This window comes from Perissodus microlepis, chromosome 1 (genome assembly GCF_051167445.1).
Source record: "Perissodus microlepis isolate ML-2025 ecotype Zambia chromosome 1, ASM5116744v1, whole genome shotgun sequence".
Lineage (NCBI taxonomy): Eukaryota > Metazoa > Chordata > Actinopteri > Cichliformes > Cichlidae > Perissodus > Perissodus microlepis.
This window is the reverse complement of record NC_140461.1, coordinates 40,407,769-40,429,937: the sequence shown is the minus strand read 5'-3', so window position 1 is coordinate 40,429,937 and position 22,169 is coordinate 40,407,769. Positions and strand designations below refer to the sequence as shown.

Genomic DNA, 22,169 nt, shown 5'->3' with positions numbered 1-22,169 from the left:
TGACTATTTGTTCAAGTATATAACCAGCCAATGACACGGCAGCAACTTAATCCCTTTAGCTATGTAGACCCAATCAAGACGCACCACTGAAGTTTAAATATCAGAATGCACAAAGAAAAAAGGTGATTGAAGGGACTTTGAGTCGGTGCCAGGCTGACCTGAGTATTTCAGGAACTGATGATCTGATGGCATCTTTAACACACACACACAGAATACGTGAGGTAAAGCCCAAATAATGTCAGACTGGGTTCTTGAGCACACACTAATTATACCTAACAACATCGTGGCCACACTTACCTCCTGGCCACTTTATTAGGTGCATTACATGTTTTCACAGTGGAGGACAATCATTAAACATGGCAGCATGACCGAAGAGGTTAAAGAAAGTACACGTGATCCCTGTGAGATCAACACCTTTTCGGCTCTTGGCTCCGATGTTTATACAGGGCAGCTAATCAGAAGACCAGACGTCTTAAAGGGGGGGGGCTCTAGTGCTGTAATATTTGTACCTAACAATATAGTGTAAAGTCTTTGTATAGAAATGAAGCTGCTGAAGACCACAGAGCTGAGAAAACACACGATCAGAGGACGCAGACACCGTCCTGCTGTGCCCACACCTCTGTGATCGAGCAGCGTTTACTAGTGGTGTGCGGATCGATACTGAAATATCGATTCTTCCGATACCAGCAATTTATGTTCTAGAATCGATTCTCATATTATAATATCGATATTTTAGTACTCTGGGGTAAATTTGTAGTTTTCCCATTAAAAGGAACGCAGTGGAAAGAAACCATACCATTCGGATTGTCTAATTTGGAAGGAACTACTTCCTCTTACGCCTTTCATAGTCATATGCGAAATACGGCTGTATAAATGTGTCGCAGCCCCTGGCGTGCACACTCACAACAATGGCTGAGCGCAAACGGAGTCATGTGTGGAGGTGTTTTACCTCCACAAACAGCCAAGACGCGGTTTGTGATATATGTGGCAAGACAGTGAGGTGTTGTGGCAACACCACTGACCTCGTCAAACACCTCAGAGTAAATCACATCACAGAATATGACGAGCTTATGTTGAGACGAACTGAAGAGGAGGACAGGGACAGGTGCTGCTAGGGCGAGACAGACGTCTCTCGCGGAGTCCTTTAGTGCTGCAGGCAGGCAACATGCTCAAATAGTGCACAACTTCAGGTTTTTTATTTATTTCTATATGATTATTCTGCATTATTAAGCAATAAAAACAAGTTGTCTGATGTCCTCTAATCATTATGAAGCAATATGGTTATGTTATTATTACAATTACATAATACAATTATATATTGTATTATGAAATGCAATGAAACATTAAGTTTTTGTACAGAGTATCGGTATCGGATCAGTATCGTCGATACCACCCTGAATTTTACTTGGTATCGGATCGGAAAGGAAATCAGTGGTATCGCACATCACTAGCGTTTACCCCTCTCATGTGAGTCGGGCTACAGGTGACACTTTCTCCTAAACACATGGGCACTGAACCATGAGTAATATGTTCAGCTGTGGATAATAAACTGCGTGACAACTTCATATTGTTAATTTTATTTTGTCTTTAGAAAATTCATCAGAGTAAAATACAAACTGTTACTGAGTAAAGAAAACAGGCATAAGTCCATACTGTGGGCTGTTCCACGCTCACACAGATAAAACACTTCCTGTTGTCCCAAGAAGGCTTACATCTGTTTCAAATTCAGAGACTGCTGCTCCTCTCATCTAAGCGTCGATGGAAGCGTGTTGAAAGCTCCAGGTAAGCTGCGGCCATCTTCGTCACCGTCACCTGGTTGTTGCACTGTGCAGCCGAGGACCAGTCAGAGGTGCTCACAGTCGGTGTCACTCGTCTGCAGGGCGGAGGCCCAGGCCTGGTCTGATGGGGGGTTCGGCAGGACCCAGCTCTGAGGAACGGATGAACTACCAGGATGCTCTACTGCCACCAAACATGTGTCCCATTCTTTTCTGAAACACACAAATACGTGGGTAGCAGAACTGCATGTTATTAGTCAAACTGCTGGTATATGAATCATAGCTCGTTCTCTTATTGAACAGCTGTTTTTGCCATATGAGTCCTCTCTCTGTCACTTCTAACATTATACATGTGGGAACATTCAAAACTATGATAAATGCAACCACCAGACGCAACTGCAGCTGTTACGTCCCCACACGAGCCTTGCTGCTGCCACTGGAATGAAGAGTGGGAGTAACACACACTTAGTTAGCTCATCATCATCCGTGTGAACACCTCGAGGAAAGCAGAAGTTTGGCCAGTTTGCAGGTCTGCAGCACTCAGGTATGTTAAACACAGTGCCGAGGAAGAGGATGTCAGCAGCTGCTGTCATTCCCAAGTCCTTCATTCTGCAGCGAGAAGGATCATCCACATTCAACACCGCTGCCACGCTTCCCCAGAGTGGACGTCCAGCCAACTCAGGCTGGAACACTGTTGTACTCTGTTCTGCACACACCAACCACTACTCACTTACCTACACCTGTACATCAAGTGGCAAAGAGCCAACTGGTGAAAGAAGACCAAATACAGTTATACTGATAATATTTATCTAATAGACCACGAGCCATTTTTTCATAAGATGCCAGTTTAACCACTGTCAGCCATCCTTCACAGATGGACTGAAGGACAGACGCTGGCATTTTCTCTCCCTTCATAGTGATAGTGGCTGCACAGGTGCATCATCACCTCAGTGGAAATAACTCGTACGAACAGTTTCAGTCCGGCGTCCGTTCATGTCACAGCACAGAAACAGCCCTAGTAAAAATCACCAATGATCTTCTGCTTGCAGCTGACTCTGGACTCATCTCCATCCTCATCCTCCTTGACCTCACAGCAGCTTTCGATACCATCTCCCACCGCATCCTCCTTCACAGATTAGCATCTATTGGCATCAGTGGTACAGCACTCGCCTGGTTTACCTCTTATCTCTCTGGCCGCTCACAGTTTGTTCAGTTACTCCCTCACAGATCAGGATCTACTCCAGTTAATTCCGGTGTACCCCAAGGCTCTGTCCTGGGTCCTTTACTTTTTATCATCTATCTCCTACCCCTAGGTAATATTTTTAGGGAGCATAACATCCAGTTTCACTGCTACGCAGATGACACCCAGCTCTACCTGTCCTCCAAACCCACAGCTACTCTCCCACCCACATCCATTTCTGACTGTTTAAGTGAAATCAAGGTCTGGTTTTCTCACAACTTTCTTAAATTTAATGGCAATAAAACAGAGTTAATTTTAATAGGCACCAGATCAAAACTGACTACAGTTCCAACCAGTCTTTCGTTATCCATCGATAACTCTGATGTCACACCCTCCCCTCAGATTAAGAGTCTTGGTGTCATCCTCGACAGCACTCTGTCCTTCACAGCACATGGAAATAATATCACTCGGTCTTCCTACTTTCATCTCTGTAATATTAACCGTCTTCGTCCCTCACTCACTCCACACAGTACCGCCATACTCGTCAATGCTCTTGTCACATCTGGTCTGGATTACTGTAATTCTCTTCTCTATGGTTTACCTCATAAATCCCTCCATAAACTGCAGTTGGTTCAAAACACAGCTGCTCGTATTGTTTCCAGAACTAGATCCACTGAACATATAACAGCTGTTCTTAAACAGCTCCCAGTTCACCTCCGTGTCAATTACGTGATCCTGCTTCTCACTTTCAAAGCGCTTCATAACCTCGCTCCTCCATATCTATGCGATCTTCTCCACACATACTCGCCCCCTCGTACACTCCGCTCTTCTTCCCCTCTGTCAGTTCCACCTGCTCGCCTGACTACCACGGGACTCAGAGCCTTTAGTTGTTCTGCCCCGAGACTTTGGATGCACTTCCACTTGCTCTCCGGACCACACACTGTCTCACCACTTTTAAATCACTACTCAAACCCATCTGTTTAGAACTGCATACACCTGATCTGTCTTAGGCCAATTTTACCTGCTCAGTTTTTATATTTGCTTTTATACTTTTATGACTGTTTGTGTCTAAATTTTATCGACCATGTTTGCTATATATACATTTTTCTTATGTTTTTTATGGTATGTTCTCGTGCTACTGTGAGGTGACCTTGAGGGTCTGAAAGGTGCCTATAAATAAAATGTATTATTATATTATTATTCATATTTTCTACACTTTCCTCACAAAGAGCCCAACAGAGAAAGCAAAGTGTACAAAGATGTGTGACGAGCAGACTGACCTGATGTGGATGAGCGCATGCAGCGAGTGCTCCGCCTGGCTGTAATAGTCTCTGAAGGGCTGCAGGGCACAGCGGCCTGGGAACTCCTCTATCAAACAAACACAACAGGAGTGGGTGACAACACAGTCATACCCTGTGCACGCACACACACGCACACACACGTGCACAGCCATACCTCCAAACAGCATGGAGTCCGCTCTGTGCTTCCTCTGCAGTTGTCTCTCTCTCTCCTTCCTCACTCGGCGCTCCCGCTCTCTCCTCCTCTCCTCCTCTTGCTCTCCTTCCAGCATCACCATCAGGGCCTTCTCCTCTGCCGAGTAAACTACAGTCCTCCTCTTTATCACCATTCTCAGCTGCTCCAGGGTGCTGCTGAACACCTCGTCGTTTTGCAACTCCGTCACAATGCCTGTGTGATGGAAATGTATTTTATTATTTATCACACGTTTCAGTAATATCGCTTCTGTGTCACTCAGTTGAATTCATGTGGGACAGCATTTAGTTTCAACTTTATTGCACGCTCAACTAGGCTTCGAGAGGACATTGGAGACACCCAGGGGCCGTGTGGGGGGATTCGACAGGTGGTGGAGATTTTTGTTCTAATATCTCTCAGGAAGTGGTGGGATGAGGCAGGAAGCAGTCTTTAGGTGACACTGTAAGAGGAGATAAAGGTTGTAAACTATCTCTTTCTCTGAGGGGGTCAAGGATGACCTGTATTTAAAGAAGTGCTTTTCAGTGTTAAACTTCCACGACACCTGGCATAAATGGAGTCACATGTCTCATGTCTGAATCTATGTGCGAGTTTAAACTTGGCAATTAAACATTTCTGCATAACTTCACGCTGGGACGCCTGCACGGACTCTCTCAGATTCCAGGACACTTGTGGAGGCCAGTGGATGTGAGGCATGACGCACCTATGAATGCATGGGTACATGTGCCCTGAAACCTCACCTACATCAGGTCAGGTTCCCCCATCTGCACTCTAACAACCCTCAGACTGTTCCAAGTGTCCATAATCCCTGCAGTTGATCTCTTGTTTGTTTGATCAGTCATCACTGATCAGTGACCAACACAACAGACCCAAATTAACTGAACTCCTGTCAGCTCTGGCACCTCTCACCTACTTCAACAATAAACACACGTATGTGCAAATGCTGTTCATAGACTTCAGTTCATTATTCGACACAATCATTCCTCAGCACCTCATTGGAAAACCGAGCCTACTGGGCCTGAACACCTCCCTCTGCAGCTGGATCCTGGACCTTCTGACGGAGAGACCTCAGACAGTCTGGATCAGTAACAGCATCTCCAACACAACCACACTGAGGACCCGAGCCCCTCAGGGCTGTGTGCTCAGCCCACTGCTGTTCACGACTGTGCAGCAATGCACAGTTCAAGCGACATCATCAAGTTCACCGAGGAAACGACTGTTGTGGGTCTCATCAGGAAGAGGGATGAGTCAGCATAGAGAGAAGAGGCGCAACAGCTAACGGACTGGTGTAGAGTCAACAAGCTGTCTCTAAACGTGGAAAAAACAAAGGAGATCAGTGTCAACTTCGGGAGAGCATGGAGAGATCACTGTCCACTTAACAGGGATCCTCTGTGGAGGTCGTCAATTTCTCCTGGTCCCTCAACACCAGCTCCATAGCTAAAAAGGCCCAAGAGCATCTCTAATTCCTGCGGAAGCTGCCCAGCAGCCCATCTCCCTCCATGCATTCTCACCACCTTCTATGGAGGTCCAATTATCAAGAGTGTCCTGAGCAGCAGCACACTCTGGTATGGTAACTGCACCATACTGGATCACAATACCCTACAATGGATAGTGAGAACAGCTGAGAAGATCATTGGATCATTCTTCCCTGCATTACAGACACGTTTTGTACCCACTGCATCTGCAAAGCCACCAGCATTGTGGAGGACCCCACACACCCCTCAAATGGTAAATGGCCTGTATTTGTATAGCGCTTTACTAGTCCCTAAGGACCCCAAAGCGCTTTACACATTCAGTCATCCACCCATTCACACACACATTCACACACTGGTGGCAGCTACATTGTAGCCACAGCCACCCTGGGGCGCACTGACAGAGGCGAGGCTGCCGGACACTGGCGCCACCGGGCCCTCTGACCACCACCAGTAGGAAACGGGTGAAGCGTCTCGCCCAAGGACACAACGACCGGGACTGTCCAAGCTGGGGCTCGAACCGGCAACCTTCCGATTACAAGGCGAACTCCCAACTCTTGAGCCACGATCGCACCAATACACACACACTCTTCACCATGCTGCCTTCTGGCAAGAGGTACCGGAGCACTGGGGCCCTCACTGCCAGACTGTGAAACAGTTTCTTCCCCCAAGCCAGACTTTCCCAAAGTGGGGGGCGCAGAGCCATTGCGTGGTATGAAAAGGGGAAAAAAACAAACAAACAAAAAAACAAAAACAAAACTCTTGGACACTGCTAGCACGGGGCGCCCACACAAACGCAAAGCAGGAGATGACGCATCGCTGAATATGTTTCCAAGCCAACTTCATTCTAAGACAAAGACTAGAAAATATGGTGAAGCAAATCTTCCCTTTGGCTTCACCTGCACAAGTGCGGAGGTAGGTCTCCCTGCAGGATTGGTTTTCCCTGTTGGGAGCAGCGCTGGGCTGTTTAAATCACAGACAAACAGGATCCCACCTTCTTGATTTTTAGTTCACAAACACTTCTCATAATGACTAACTACTCCTGACATTATGGAGATGTTTGCTCTTTATACAGTAAAGTTACAGCAGGATACAAATAACATCAGGCTGATCCTGCCACGATTTGTTCCCTCGGTTCAAATCACAGACAAACAGGATCCCACAGCTGTTTATGTTTTTAAACCCATTTTGCACAGAGAGGCATTTTTTTGAAAAATGTATTGATGCAATGTTGAATATTATTACACAGGAAAAAACAACTACATGTAAAATAATCACACCGTGACGCCTCTGCCTTTGTAAATGGAGGAACAGTAACTGTGTGTAAAACCTGCAGACAGTCAGATTAACAGTATTGTGTCTCTATCTGCCATTCTGCAATTCATCTCATGTAAACAATAACGTGGCCACAGCGTGACGTGAATAAAGGCACATAGCTTTGACGTTGCGTGACCAACTCTGTGTTCCTCGTCCACACGTAAACGCAAAAAAGGAGTTTAAAAAATCTCAGTTTTCGGTGATTCGAGACGCTGTTTACGTGGACGAAACGGCTGCGTGTTCAAAAACACCCGTGTAGGTGCAGACGCAGCGTAAAAGAGTTAGTAGGTTATTTTATTACTACCTGTCATTTATTGCAGATTACTTGTATTTGCTTAACTGTTTACTAAGTGTTTGAGGTGTGAAATAAACAGCAATGGAGCAAAATATGGGCGTGTGTGGTGGGGGGGCCCAGCAAAATAAGTTTGGGAACCACTGCCCAACGACTTTTGGGGGTCTGACAAATGTTTTTAAGGCATGGAAAAATTGTCCAACTGTAACCATGGTGAAGTCTGCAAAGCCCATTCAATACTAAAGCATTAAAGACTCCAGCATAAATTAATAAGAAAGATTCAGGTTTGCTGCAACCTGGCAGACAGGGGGAGAGTCCACTGAGAGTGCGTGCAGCTCGATACAACACCTACTCTCACCTTTCTTGGATACCGCTTCTCTCCGTAGCCTACGCAGCTTCTCCAGGGATCTCAGGATGTCCTGCATCCTCTTCACATCCGCCTGCTTCTTCCTAACTTCACAAAGGACAGAGTCTGCAGCCATCTTCAGTTCCTTCTCCTGCAACACAAACACTGATGTTAGCATTTGGAACAACACCACACAGGACAGATGACAGGAACAAGCTGTGGCCATAATGAGCCCTCTTCAGAGTGTTTCATTCTGGGCCTCCATACTTGATGCAGCCCTGACACAAGCGCTTTGGAGCACCTCTTGTTTCAGTACCAACCGCTCTTTACGCTTGCTGCAGTCTGATTGGCTGCCGCTCATAAACACAGTCTTTGAAGCACTATGATCTGAGCCAAAAGTGGAACAAACTGTCCCAAACATGCAGTTGGCCTCATAATATAAAACCCTGGCCACGATTACAGCCACGGGAAGTGTAACAGTTAACTCTTTAAACACGTGGCTGACAAAATCGTTCATACCTTTTTCTTCTCCTCCACTTCCTGCATCAGTTTCATCCTCCATTTGTCTACAGCGGTCTCTTTGAGAGACCTGCGCTCTTCCGCGTCTTTCTCCTCCGTCTTTGCTTCTCTCCTGGCTCTGAGTCTGCGGAGCCTCCTGCAAGCAGCCCGGGACACTTGAGCCTTCAGCTCACCTAACCGTGAGGTGTCGGCGAGAAGTCTGGCTTTGTCCGCCAGCTCTGCCTTGATGCCTAAAGCCCTTAAATATGAGTGCGTCCACTCACCGTCACCGTGCAGAGAGTGAGTCAGAGTGTGACAAAGGTCTTCCAGCCGTGAAATGAGCTGAGCTGCCCCGTACAGAGCCTGTCTGAGGGAGGAGATGGAGCTCAGTTGCGGCGAGTGCTGGCTCTGTAGCCTCCCGCAGCTCTTCTTCCCTGTGGCCTGTAAGAACTGTCTGACCCATTTCGTGTCCTGCTTCCTCTGCCGGGTCACATCATCGTCCGGATCCCGTGTCGCTACCGGGCCGCGGTGCTCCGTGTGGCTGCGGTTTGACGCTAGCTCACGGTCACAGCGAGGAGCGTGAGGCCGTGTTTGGAGCTGCTGGGGGGCTCCGGGGATGCTTGGGAGTGGCACGTTCAGGAGGTGTCCGGGGGGTGGGCAGCCGAAACCAGGCGGGGGCACAGAGGGGTCAAATCCATAAGGCTGGGCAAAAGGTGGCCCCGTGAAACCCACACCGAAGGGACGAGCGTCGTAAGCCGGCGGAGGCGTCCACGGTGGAGCCGTGAGGTCCGGCTCCCGTGCTTCGTGAAGCCCGGGGTGACTGTACTGCGAGTGCACATAGCGGCTGTTATAGCCCGAAGTGTCTGAGCGGTACGAGCTATCCATGGCCCGCTAACAGTCACCGTATCCTTGAAGAAAACTCAGAACGACACCGCTGAAACAGAACAGTACGCGGGGATTTTCTTCTTTAGTTCTTGATGTTTGTGTGGTAACCAACTTGCGGCTGCATCATCGCCACCTACAGGCGGAAATGTGGAACTCAGCCACTCAGGGGCCGCATCCTTCGAAGTACATGGCCTTCGCAGGCCGGAAGTGCGAGGCTGTTCAACTGCTGTTAAATGGTGGCGTTTGAACCCTGCATGCCGGTCCAAACTACTCTGAGTTTATTAAGGCTGTTGTGTTTTTAACATGTTTGTATCTTGTTGTATTTAATCTGAACTAGTCCATAAAAGGCCAGTGATCACTGTCGGCCTCTCTCGGTTTTAGTGGCTCAGTTTTTAAAACCTTATCCTTTTAAAACCTCAAATATGTAACAGCCCAGCCCATGCAGTAGTAAATTAATGACTAACCTCGTATTGTGGATGGATTATCACAGTTGTTCTCCTGGCTGAAGTTTGGTCCGTCTACAGCTTCCTGCCATGCGATTGCATTTGTCTCTAACCATCAGGAACCCTCACGTTAACTTTTATCGAGTGGCGAAAGGTTAGCGTTTATCCTTCAGCTTCACTGCACTAATGTGTTTATATTATGCTCATACTTACTTTGGTAATGCAAATATAATGTGGCCAATATGAAATTTATTGTATTTAATTACAAATTTACAGCACTGAACTTGAACTGCTTCAAATACGGAGCTTTGGTAAAGATTCAAGTTGCATTTTTTTTTTTTACATTTCCTATCACTTTATGTCTTCATCTCAAAGACAAGTATCTTTTACAGTGTATATATAGATGCGTATAAAAGACAAATATTATTCTTTTAAAATATGTTGGCATTACTAAATTTGTCTGAATGCTTACATATATGGGTAAAAAAATTCGAGCTGTGATTAACTGTTTTTGATAAAATGAAGAGTAGACTCATATTTTAAATATTCCTTTACTGGGGGAGAAAATCAGACCATGTCATAACTGCTTTAATTCATACAGAATAGATATCAGAGCCTTAAACAGGCTGACTTCTGCTAAATGGGTCAAACTGGGCAGAAATGATACAAACACATAACATCCTTATAAAATATGGATATTCATTTTCAGGTGCATACTGCTGCTGATACTTACATACTTTAAGTTTCTGAATATAAAAACGTTTTACTGCCTGTCATAGTTTTTAACTTGAAAGCCCTGAGTACTTTCTCCCACACTGAAAACGCTTGAATGATAAAATTATTTTAAATATCACCTAATAAGACTGATTCAGGACAGATAATTAGCTATTTTAAACCTTTCAGTCCTTCACCCAGAGGGAACAGTCTGTCTATTCTCTCCATCTCTCAGCTGCTGCTGGCTCTTCCTCCTCCTCTTCCTCACACACTGCTGAGTTTGTCCTGGTGGATCATCAGTGGTGCAAAGCCTCACAGATGATGTGCAGCAGTGGGTTCCTCAGTCCTGACTCTGGACACTTGCAGGTTTCAGATATGTAAATCAAATGTGTGATAAGCTGCAGGATTCAAACACACTCTTTTTAACAATCAGAGAGAAAGAAAACAAGAGAGTAGGTGAAAGTGCAGGACAGACAGAAAAGTGACAGGCTCAGGTGGTATATAGTACTACAAAACACAAGAGAAGGAGTATTTTCTCTTTGTGTTATAAGGAGTACTAAATAAGATGAGATTAGTTCCCAGTTGTGGCCACATGTTTGACTCCTATGAAGAAAGCACCTTTCTTTTAGCCTAACTGTCAGCTCATTAAGACAAATGCTAAAGTCCGTTTGGCGCGACTCCACCAAACAGAGGCAGGAAAATAATCAAGCTTACATTAACAGTGCAATAAATCCTGCTTGTGCCGTGATATTCAGGGCTGAAAACCTACATGTCAGCTTGTTCTGTTTGATATATTACTGACTTTAAATATCCAGAAAATCTTCACAATCTCTGTAAGATTAAAGTCAACTTTTGAAAGGCGTTAAAATCAAGTAGAACCTGAACCGCGTTAAGTTACTAACATCACTAATGTCAGATAACTTTGCCGACATGTGTCCAATAGTAATGGTTTAATGTTCTTCTTAAAACATTTGTTTCGCCGCATAAATAAGTGACATAAAACTGAGTACTTACTATTAAAAGCTTACTCTTCTGCCGTGCTATGAATCCTGGGATAGCGTGGACAACGAAGGATACACCCGACCATCTTCAAATCCGGGGAATAGGAGGACGCATTTGTTTTTGTTGTTGTTTTTTTGCAATGCATTTATTGAATAACAAAAACATGGCACAGTGCAGACGTCACAAACAGACAAGTGCAGATGAACTAAAGGAGCACAAAAAAGGACAAACAGTAAAAATAAGTAAACTGCCAAGCAAAATTAGATGAAATGTGCAAAGGGTTAACATTTAGTTTTTCGATATTCTTCATCTGCTCCATTTTGTTGCCTCGCTGTGACATAATCAGCTTTCAAATCGGTCTTCTCCGAAAGATTCGCCCCCTGAATTGGGAGACTACACTTCATGTTTGAAAAACATCGTCATAGATTCACTCTTGCTGTTTTGCTTCCACCGCAGTAATATCACGCTTCCTGCACAGCTCTCTCTCTCTCTCTCATTGTGCTCCAAGAACAGTTTACCATCAAAAATCTGTTTTCTGAATGATTTGCTTGCTTATTGGTCTACTGCAGAATATTTTTAAGGCGGTTGGCTGCTATAAAAAAACAGGCCAAGACAATCTCCTTCATGTTTTTCTGTGTTTTATCCTCATCATAGCAGATAATACAAACCTGGAGCAGTTACACCATATTTGCGTTAGATTATTAGCTTAAAAGGAAACAGCAGGGGGCGCTGCGCTGGAAGCTTTCGATTCATTCTTCAGTAAACCAACAGACGAAGAAGAAACGGCGCGGTGAACGCGGCAGCCAGGAGCTTTTACGGAAGTGTGTGAAAGAAGAGTCACATGAGCAGGCGGCCGCTTAGGAACTGGTACCCAGACATGGACCTGGAGTCTCGGATACGGTGACTGACGTCCACGGGTAGCACGGGAACAGCAGCGTCACGGCGTCTCGGGCCGCGGTGAACATCTGTGGTAAGTCATCTAGCCGGTGCTCTCGTGCAGTTAGCCGCGGAGCTAACAGCAGGTAGCCGCGGCGGGCGGTGTTTTCTCCCCGAACCTCCCCCGGCCGAAGCACGCCGCCATCCTGTGACTGCTACTTTGTGTGTCCACAGATGGACGAGATTAAAGTGTCTCCGGACTACAACTGGTTCAGAAGCACGGTGCCACTGAAGAGAGTGAGTACACAGAGCTGCTCGGCCCACTGCGTCATTAAGGAAGTACACACTTGTTATGTCCTCTCTGTGCCTGCGAGGAAAAACAAACTCGCATGCAGTTAGAAGGCAGGTTACTGTTTAGTACAGGTGCATGGCGGAGGCGGGCTGGAACCGAAACTATGATCCGAGCTCACCGAGGCCTTCTGCTCCACTGAACCACAACATGAAGAAAAAGCCACTTTTATTCAACTTTCGTGCTGGATTGAGCAGCATGAAAACAAAAATGTCAGTAGGCAGTCTAGAGTTTGCACATGTAGTTCGACTAATTACAAAATGATTGTTAAATATTTTTGCGAGCATACCCTGGAGGAGTCGGGGAGAGTTTACAGGAAGTGGCATTAGAAACACAACTTTGAGGTTTTTTAACGTCTGTCCTAAATTACAGACCCTGATTTTGATGTAAGACAATTTAGACTTTTTTCTTTAATAGTTTTTGAAATGCTCATGTTCAAATTTGGCCTCGGACTTTAAAGTGGGGAAAGGTGGGTGGATAGGACTTTAAAAGTAAATGTTTTTGATATATGAAGGTATCATTTCAGAATCATCATCATCCATGTCTGAGTTTTCAGAGATGACTGAGCAGGAAACGCTCTAAAAACGTTGTTTGGAGTTGTTTATGTTGTTATACGTGTGTTTCTGACATGGCAGTGTATTTCATTTTGAAATGTCATAGTGATTGTGACAGTGCACACGAATACATGGAGGGTTACACGTGGATGCACAAGCATTCTTGTGGTCAGATCACCAGACGTGTGCTCGGTGTGACCTTTGGCACTGAACATGACAACATCTCATATGATCCACAGGATTTTGGTGCAGCCGCATTTGAGTTGCACCACAAACTAGTTTTACTACATTAGTACTACTATGTACTAGTATGTACCACGTTTCCCCCGTCCATGTGTTAGAGCTGCTCTTCATCACGACATCTTCTCTTTAGTTCCAGCGATACTCCTCCAGGGAGAGTCACAGCAGCTTAGTTCTGCTCACACTAACACATTGCTGTTGGTGGTGCTGTCTGAACATGGGTTCACTCTGTCGCCGTGCCAGGAAATAGTTAGGCTCCAAGTGGTTAGTCTGTGAGCTACTGAATGCCTGGCTGTCCTCAGATCTGGTGTGCATGAGGCTTTCTGCCACTGCAGACTTCCTGCTTTGTTGTCATGTGAGCACTGAAGGCTTCTGTCCTTAACACATGTTGGTCAGTCAGCCATCTGTCACATGGTCACATTTATACTGATGTTGTGTGCAGTACTCACAGGGCCGCTGCTTTCAGTATCACATGCTCGGGCAGCTAAACTAGGGCGGCATGGACGATAAAAAATCTTTTGTTTCCAAGCTTCATTTAATCCACAGCTGTGCAGTGCCCAATAGAGAACACGTGTGAGAGTAAAACGTGTTCAATTTCAATTCAATTTTATTTGCACAGTGCCAAATCACAGCAACAGTCGCCTCAAGGTGCTTTATATTATAAGGTAGACCCTACAATAATACATACAGAGAAAACCCCAAAAATCATATGACCCCCCCCCCCCCGCCGCCATAAGCAAGCACTTTGGCGACAGTGGGAAGGAAAAACTCCCTTTTAACAGGAGGAAACCTCCGGTAGAACCAGGCTCAGGGAGGGGCGGGGCCATCTGCTGTGATTGGTTGGGGTGAGAAGAGAAAGACAGGATAAAAGATATTAGATAAAGATTTAGCTACTAGCCAAATCCAGTGGAGTGGTTTGGTTTAAATTAGAATAAAACCAACAATGGTCTTAAAAATTATATATTTTAAAATAATTAAACACTACCCAAAAATGGGTTTTAATCTAGTTTAAACCAAAGCACTCCACTGGATTTAGCTACACTTTGGACAGTGTTTCCGGAATGCAGTAGCTAGCGAGCTGATTGGAGACCAAAACAGCCAATCAGAATTTGTGTGTGTGTCTGTGTGGATAATTGCATCCTGCTGGATAGAAAGCACATGCATAGAAAAATGCTTGGGTAGAGTAGAAGCGGTCCGTTTACCGCAGCATATATGTAACATGAGCCAGGCCTGCAGCACTCATCATTCTGTATTTAGTGAACGCTGTAATAAAAGTCCAACACGGATACATGTAGTGAGCATTTAGTCACAGATGGGCGGCACGTAGAATGGCCAACAAAGAACCTGGCATCACATTCACGGTGAATGATGAAATGAATATAAAATGTACAAAAATCAGAACATATAATGAATGTTTTTGAAAAACAGAGATGTGACTGAATGGACTGAGGAAACGGCAACTGTAAAATGTTTGGTCTTCATGACAACCTTTAAGAGCTGCAGTCTTTCTGTTGGCATGTTGTTTTAAATCGGCAGCTGGTCTCTGTCTGTCATGTGTTTCTCTCCTCAGATTATTGTTGATGACGATGACAGTAAGGTGTGGTCACTGTACGACGCTGGGCCAAAGAGTGTCCGCTGTCCCATCATCTTCCTCCCTCCAGTCAGCGGCACAGCGGAGGTGTTCTTCCAGCAGGTGCTGGCTCTGACGGGCTGGGGCTACAGAGTCATCTCGGTGAGTGGTCCCAGTGGACTATAGTGTGCAGTAACTCTGCACAGGATAGTCTGCCTCAAATTTCTTTGGCAGTTCTTTGAATGACATATTAAGTCCAGTTGCTACTGGAAGATGAGACGCTCTGCCACAGTAGCACAAAGCCTCAGTCGGCATTAGGAGTGGGTTTCGATAATTGATTTTCCGATTAAAATCAATTTTACCTTGGATAAAGCAAAATCGATTCATTCAATCCTGAATCGATTTTTAAATATAAATGTATTTTGCCAGAAACACCAGAATCTCAGGTTAAACTACGGGTGGGCGGTAGAAACCGCGATAGCGCATGTTGATGGTGTCATTAAGCTGCGCCTGTTTTGGACGAAAGCATGGGAGCGGCTGCAAGCAGTATCATCTGCAAATTATGGCGGGTGACAGTCATAGCAAAGAGACTAAGTACTTTTGGAATATGGGGAAAGCCAAAAACTGCGCTTCCTCCAGTTCTGTACCATCGATTCATTAATGCTGAATTCTCCTCTCTATCCCCATGCAGCAGTATGTTAATGACTAACCTCGTATTGTGGATGAATAATCTCAGTTGTTCTGCTGACTGAAGTTTGGTCCGTGTACAGCATCCTGCCATGCGATTGCATTTGTCCCTGACCATCAGACCCCCACGTTAACTTTTATCGAGTGGAAAAAAGTTAGCGTTCATCCTCCAGCTTCACTGTTTATGTTATGCTAACATAGCTGTGTTGCTACCAATCACGTAGCACATCATCATATACTAGCTAGCCCAACTTCAGTAACCCTACAAACGTCACTGCTGTTTAGTTTTCTGTCTTCATTTATGTTGGAAGTGACAGCAGAGCTGTACATTTGAATTTATTCAGAAACCTCTCAGTCAGAACATGGTATGTCACGTTTAGGTGGAAGCTAGCGGGTACCACATAAAATCGGAATTCATACATGAGGCGCACTGTCGATCTTTGAGAAAATGAAAGGCTTTTGCCCCTTGTAGTGTGGAAAATACGTTATACAGGAGAACAGAATATATCACGATGTAAGTCGTTACCGCACATGCTTCAAATTATACCGCGATATGGATTTTAGGTCATATCGCCCAGCCCTAGGTAACCTCGCAAAACTATTTCAACAACCAGCAAACAGCTAAAACAGTAAATGAGAGCAGGTGAGTGGATTCAGCACAAACACAAAGCGTGGACCTGACGCATCAGGTGCATCTGTGAGATGTCAGCTTTCTCACAAGACGGCGTGTACAAGCCGTCGGGGGTGAAAGCTGACAGCTCACAGATTCTGATGCTGCAGGTTTTGTCACTTTCCGACCAAAATTCACTGAACCAAAAGATTCAAACTACACTTCATGTTTGATAACATCGTCATGAATTCCCTCTGACTTCTGCTGCTTTGCTGCCACCACGATAAAATCCCTGAACAGCTCAGTTTCCTGTTTTCTGCATTATTTACTTGCTAATTACCCACCAGTCAAACATTGTGTACATCGCTGTCCACCGCTGTTTTTTTGTTTTTGTTTGTTGTTTTTTTAATGACTTCCAACAACAAAGCCTCATTTCTGCTGTGTAATACTGAAGAAATACAAACTTTTTAAAATTATGCCAAATTACAAAACGCTCAGCTGTGTTTCTAATCAAACCTCTGTAACTTTGCTCTGCTTCACTTCAGCAGCATCAGGTAATGTTCAGATGTTGATCCATGTTTTTCTGTTTTATTCTCAGTTACTTTGACACAAAGCCTCTGCTGTGATGCTCACACCTCTGATGAAGTCTCACAAGTGTCAGTACTGATAAATGATCAGAATCATAATATTTCTGAATGTCTGAGTTAAAATTGGATCTAATTGAGTCGTGGATCGAATCGAATCGGGACCTTGTGAATCGGAATCAAATCAATTCTAGAAATCAGTCACGATACCCAGCCCGAGTCAGGAAGTTGTGAAACTGTGGGAGTGTGTCTGCCGCTGAGTCAGGGACATGATGGACCTGGTTGAAATGTTCATTGCTAACCCCACACAGTTTGTTCCAAGTACAAACTTACTAACCAGATAATCAGACTGCTGTTGGAATATGCCTGACACCACTAACTGAATGTGATGGCGTTGTTTTGGTGCTGTGATTTGCAGCTGCAGTATCCGGTCTACTGGGATCTCATGGAGTTCTGCGATGGCTTCAGGAAGCTTCTGGATCATCTGCAACTGGATAAAGTAAGGCCGTACTTTGTGTTGACGGTGACTGATCTGTATGTAGACCAGGGTTGTGATTATGCTACAAACGATTATTCTGATAGTCGACTAATCAGATCATCATCCACTGGACGTAAAACGTACAGCTTATTGCACCAGCAGCATCTGCTCTTATATAACTATCATTAGCTTACAGCTTTAAGTGTGTAAGGTGCTAACTAAACATAAAGACAAGATGATAGTTTATTACATTTTAATGAAATTTGCAGATTGTCTCTGGAGGTTAATAAACTCGGCCGTCTGCTCCTTGCTATCTAAAATAGGACACTGAAGTAAATTCTCGACCATCTCACACTTCAGTAACACTTCTAACACTAATCAGTTTTCTGTTTGACGTTTATTCAGCTGTTTAAACTATAACTATAACTTCTTCTTCAACTATAACTTTAATCTCAGCCAAGCCGATTTATTCAGGAACAAATAAAACACTGAAAAAGCCAAACAATTACATTTTAAGTTATCTAAATGACTTCTATATCAAGTTTAATCTGAGTAGCCAAAGACTGCGCAGAGTCTGAAAACGATGTGCTGGGAGTTCACTGTTCTTGCCGGCTCTAAGGAGCCTTGAATCCCGGCTCGCTATCGAGCTGGTGGGTAACAGACGTCTCCGAAAACATCGGAGCACTTTGGCAAACATGTGATGTCTTGATAAACCGGGCAGATATTTTAAGTTTACACTGCTACATTCTCGGCTGAAAATATCTTAAAAGTTTATTTCATGACCCAGAAAGAGTAATATTAAAACTAAGTAGCTGCCGCCATTGTGGGAAACTGGAATTGGCTGGGCCGTGCTATGAATTGTGGGATAGGTTGGGCCACGAAGGACACACCCGAGCCATCCTTCAAATCTGGGGGAAAGGAGGACGCGTTAGGATGAGTCTTTGAACTTGGACGGCCTTTGTCACGTCACTGTAACGCAGGGGTCCCCAATCCCAGTCCGCGAGGGCCGGTGTCCTGCAGGTTTCAGATCTCACCCTGGGTCAACACACCTGAATCACATGATTAGCTCATTACCAGGCCTCTGGAGAACTTCAAGACACGTTGAGAAGGTAATGTATCCATGTAAATCAGCTGTGATGGATCAAGGACACATCTAAAACCTGCAGGGACACCGGCCCTCGTGGACTGGGATTGGGGACCCCTGCTGTAACGTAACGGCCTACAAATGCGGCCTCCAAAAGATGCGGCCCTTAAATTTGGACACAGCTTCTTCTTCTTTGGCATTAGACGGCAGCTGGCATCCTTGTACATGCAGTGCTGCCGTCTCCTGTTTCAGTCCGTTATTACACTCTTAAATCCTGCTACTTATTCCTGCGTCTTTCAGGATCTTACAAAGCTTCAATTTAGCAACTATTAAATTAGTCGTCGACGATTTTGATAATCGACGTAATCGTGACGGGTCGACTAATCGTGGCAGCCCTAGTTGTGATCAAACAGTCCTCCCACCTCCTGCTGATAACTTTACCTCAACCGTGGTCAAGAAAGAGAGGGCTCTGACTGCACTGGGCTCTGTAATAATCATTGTTTTTAAACTGCACTGTCACCTTATCTCAGTAAGAACTCACAAATGACTACACACAAACAATATTATGGAAGGCTGTCGGGTTTTGAAATCCCTACACGCTGGTGTCCGTGTCAGTCAGGCTTCAGTCGGCTTTGATCCCGCTCAGTGGATTTGGCCAAAGCACTAGAACCGCAGCTTATGAGTGCGACCACCCTGACCGTGAGCTGAGAGCAGAAACGGAGGTCATGCAGAACTCTGCCAGGGTCTAAAACACAGGTGAGGCTAACGAGCAGTGTGCTTCAGGAACCACCACAGTGCCCCCTTGTGGGGAAAGCAATTCCTGCACTCTGCAGACATGAATTCCATGACATGAATATGGATACAGAGCTACGTCATCTGAATGGCTGTTACTGCGACCTCGTGAAACACCTGCTGTTGGACACCGCTGGCACTCGCCATCATGGCCACAGTATAAACAGACGTTTACCCAAAACTAGGACAGCTTTCACTCTTTCCTGCTGGTTACCGTTCACACGTTGTTTTTAACTGAACGTGTATTAAGGTGCAGAGCTCATGGCCGGTTTGAGGTGTGCCTCGAGTGTGTGATGGTGTTGCTGTGACTCTTCAGGTACATCTGTTTGGAGCATCTCTGGGAGGATTCTTGGCTCAGAAGTTTGCTGAGTATACACACAAGTCTCCCCGAGTGCACTCGCTCATCCTCTGCAACTCATTCAGCGACACCTCCATCTTTAACCAGACATGGACTGCAAACAGGTGCTTTTGATGGATGGATGGATGGATGGATGGTGGATGGATGGATCAAAGTGTTTGGTCAATTTCATGTGTGTTGTGTTGTCCCTCAGTTTCTGGTTGATGCCAGCGTTCCTGCTGAAGAAGATTGTTCTGGGAAACTTTGCAAAAGGACCTGTGGACCCTAAAATGGCAGATGCAATTGATTTCATGGTAGACAGGGTAAGTGTGTGCGCGTCTGTTACTTGTACAGTGTTGTTACCACAGAATACCTTACTGCTCGATCAGCTTTTCCAAGGCAGAGATATTTCACTTTGCTAAACACGGTGTTCTTTCAGGCTGAAGAATAGGACCAAGAAATTGGAAAATAGGTGCAACAATTATACAAATATATAGAGAAAGACATGCAGCTTGTGGGGATAGGTTAATTGGATAATCCAAATTGCCACTAGGTGTGAATGTGCAGGTGAATGTGAGTGCGAATGGTTGTCTGTCTCTGTGTGTTGGCCCTGCGACAGACTGGCGACCTGTCCAGGGTGTACCCCGCCTCTCGCCCTATGACAGCTGGGATAGGCTCCAGCGCCCCCCGCGACCCTGAAAAGGAGAAGCAGAAGTGGATGGATGGATATACAGAAACCCAGTATATGAGGCTGAAACGCAGTGTATACAATTCTTAAACCTCAATATTTGATTTGAGCACCTTTATTTATCGACACAGCCTGAACTCTGCCGACAGCTTTCTTTAAACCAGTGCAGTGACATCCTTGTGCTCCGTCAGCCGTGTCTGAATAGAGCCAGAGGTGGGCGGGTGACCCTCCGACTGCGCACTGTGAACACAGCAGTGTAACCTTGTGCACCTCTCTCCTGTCTCCCCTCCTGGTCCCGCAGCTGGAGAGTTTGAACCAAAGTGAGTTAGCATCGCGACTAACGCTCAACTGTCAGAACTCGTATGTGGAGCCACACAAGATAAAGGACGTTGCTGTGACCATCATAGATGTAAGTGTTAAAGCAGAGTTGTCATGAAGTATAGCAGAACCCATTCACCTGATGTGGTGTTTCCTCTGGATGTTGAGGTGTTTGATCAGAGCGCTCTGTCACTGGAAGCCAAAGAGGAGATGTATAAGCTGTATCCTAACGCCAGAAGAGCGCACCTGAAAACGGGAGGAAACTTCCCGTACCTGTGCAGGAGCGCTGAGGTCAACCTCTACATACAGGTAGGCTGTTTCTTCCAGGTCTGTTTCCTGTGTAGCACTTCTCCACAAACACATTCTAGCCGAACTCGTCTTCTGCAGGCAGGAGAGTTGGTTGCAGCTTTAGATGACGGAGGATGATTTTCATGTTGGATGAGCTGTGCTCGCTCACTGATCATGTCGTTGTGTGTCGTACGCTGTCAGCTGATGTTGTTTTAACTTGTCTACAGATTCATATGCGCCAGTTTCACGGGACAAGGTACGCTGCTATAAACCCTGCCATGGTGAGCGCTGAGGAGCTGGAGATGAGCAGTAACCAGGACTCTGAAGACTACCAGTGAGCTGGCATCCACAGCTCGGGTCTTTCTGAGCAGATTTCACAGGACGCTGGCAGATTTTCTGTGGAGTTCGACAGCTAACCAGCACGTAACCTGAGATTATTTTTTATTGAACACATGAAGCAATATTTTGATTAAAGAAGACCTGGACACAAATGGGACTTTTGCACTGCGCTTTGCTTAAAACACATCTAACACTCTGCCTTATGTGGAATGATTCTGTGTCACTTGTACTGCCTGGACTGTGTTCACGCCTGTTTGGGACGGAGGATAAAGTTAACACCACCAGCAGTAAACTGGTGTCATGTTAATAGCAAGATGAACAGAAGGATTCATGGTGTATATCTGAAAATGTTTGTATAACTCCTTAAGATAAAATGACGTTTTTGTCCAGTGTCTTTGTCACATGTACAGCTGTTTGTTTGTCTCATGGACGTGAAAATACACTTTACATGGTTTCTGTAAAATGTGAGCAGTTGGACTCTTAAGTGACACAAATGTTGTGGACAACTTCAGGCGTCACTGATGCACAAAGCTTTTCTAGCTCATCCCAAGTCATGAAAACGTTATCATGTGGACTCTGAAATCACCCGAGGATGACACGGTGCTTCTCAGCCTGGGCACATGCTGAGTGAGGAATCCATCCCCGTGCAGGTCTGAACACAGTCCTCTGTGGTGAAGTCCAGCAGCATCTGATGTGGAGCAACCTGAGACCTGCCCTCTGCCTAACAGTGCCTTATAGCATTTTTATAAACCAGACATACTTCTACACTGAAATCTGTGCAAACACTCATGGTGCTGTAAGTAGACCTGCAGGGAAAAGCACATTTAGTTGGTTTTTATCAGATCTGACAGGTGGGTGACCAGTTTCATGTCCCACTGGTCAGGGTTGAAGTTTATCCTGCCCCCCACCTCTACTTCGATCTTTTTTCAAAGTTACTGCCTGAAAAATGTCATGAAGCGACGT

At 45.3% G+C, this 22,169-nt stretch overlaps 2 protein-coding genes across 2 annotated transcripts; one reads left to right on the top strand and one right to left on the bottom strand.

Annotated features, from left to right (window-relative positions):
• Positions 1-1,561: 1,561 nt before the first annotated feature.
• pdcd7 (programmed cell death 7) lies at positions 1,562-12,063 on the bottom strand. Its single transcript, XM_084923811.1, has 5 exons — positions 8,390-12,063; positions 7,883-8,021; positions 4,411-4,641; positions 4,236-4,323; positions 1,562-1,988 (listed from the first exon to the last, which is right to left on the bottom strand). Exons 1-5 carry the CDS (start codon positions 9,251-9,253, stop codon positions 1,844-1,846), a joined length of 1,467 nt encoding a protein of 488 aa, XP_084779937.1. The 5' UTR covers positions 9,254-12,063; the 3' UTR covers positions 1,562-1,843.
• A 154-nt stretch (positions 12,064-12,217) lies between these two features.
• Positions 12,218-21,598, top strand: spg21 (SPG21 abhydrolase domain containing, maspardin). The gene is made up of 9 exons (XM_084923836.1): positions 12,218-12,382; positions 12,523-12,585; positions 15,002-15,163; positions 17,301-17,381; positions 19,553-19,698; positions 19,788-19,896; positions 20,563-20,670; positions 20,748-20,888; positions 21,095-21,598. Exons 2-9 carry the CDS (start codon positions 12,523-12,525, stop codon positions 21,203-21,205), a joined length of 921 nt encoding a protein of 306 aa, XP_084779962.1. The 5' UTR covers positions 12,218-12,382; the 3' UTR covers positions 21,206-21,598.
• The last annotated feature ends 571 nt before the right edge of the window (positions 21,599-22,169 follow it).

Bases quoted from the DNA above. Each gene is read 5' to 3' on its own strand.
- pdcd7 (XM_084923811.1), bottom strand. From the start codon at position 9,253: ATGGATAGCTCGTACCGCTCAGACACTTCGGGCTATAACAGCCGCTAT. The intron at 4,642-7,882 runs GTGAGAGTAGGT...TCCATCACACAG, and splicing joins AGAAGCGGTATCCAAGAAAG to GCATTGTGACGGAGTTGCAA. The intron at 4,324-4,410 runs GTATGGCTGTGC...TTTGTTTGATAG, and splicing joins GGACTCCATGCTGTTTGGAG to AGGAGTTCCCAGGCCGCTGT.
- spg21 (XM_084923836.1), top strand. From the start codon at position 12,523: ATGGACGAGATTAAAGTGTCTCCGGACTACAACTGGTTCAGAAGCACG. The intron at 17,382-19,552 runs GTAAGGCCGTAC...GTGACTCTTCAG, and splicing joins ATCATCTGCAACTGGATAAA to GTACATCTGTTTGGAGCATC. The intron at 19,699-19,787 runs GTGCTTTTGATG...GTTGTCCCTCAG, and splicing joins CAGACATGGACTGCAAACAG to TTTCTGGTTGATGCCAGCGT.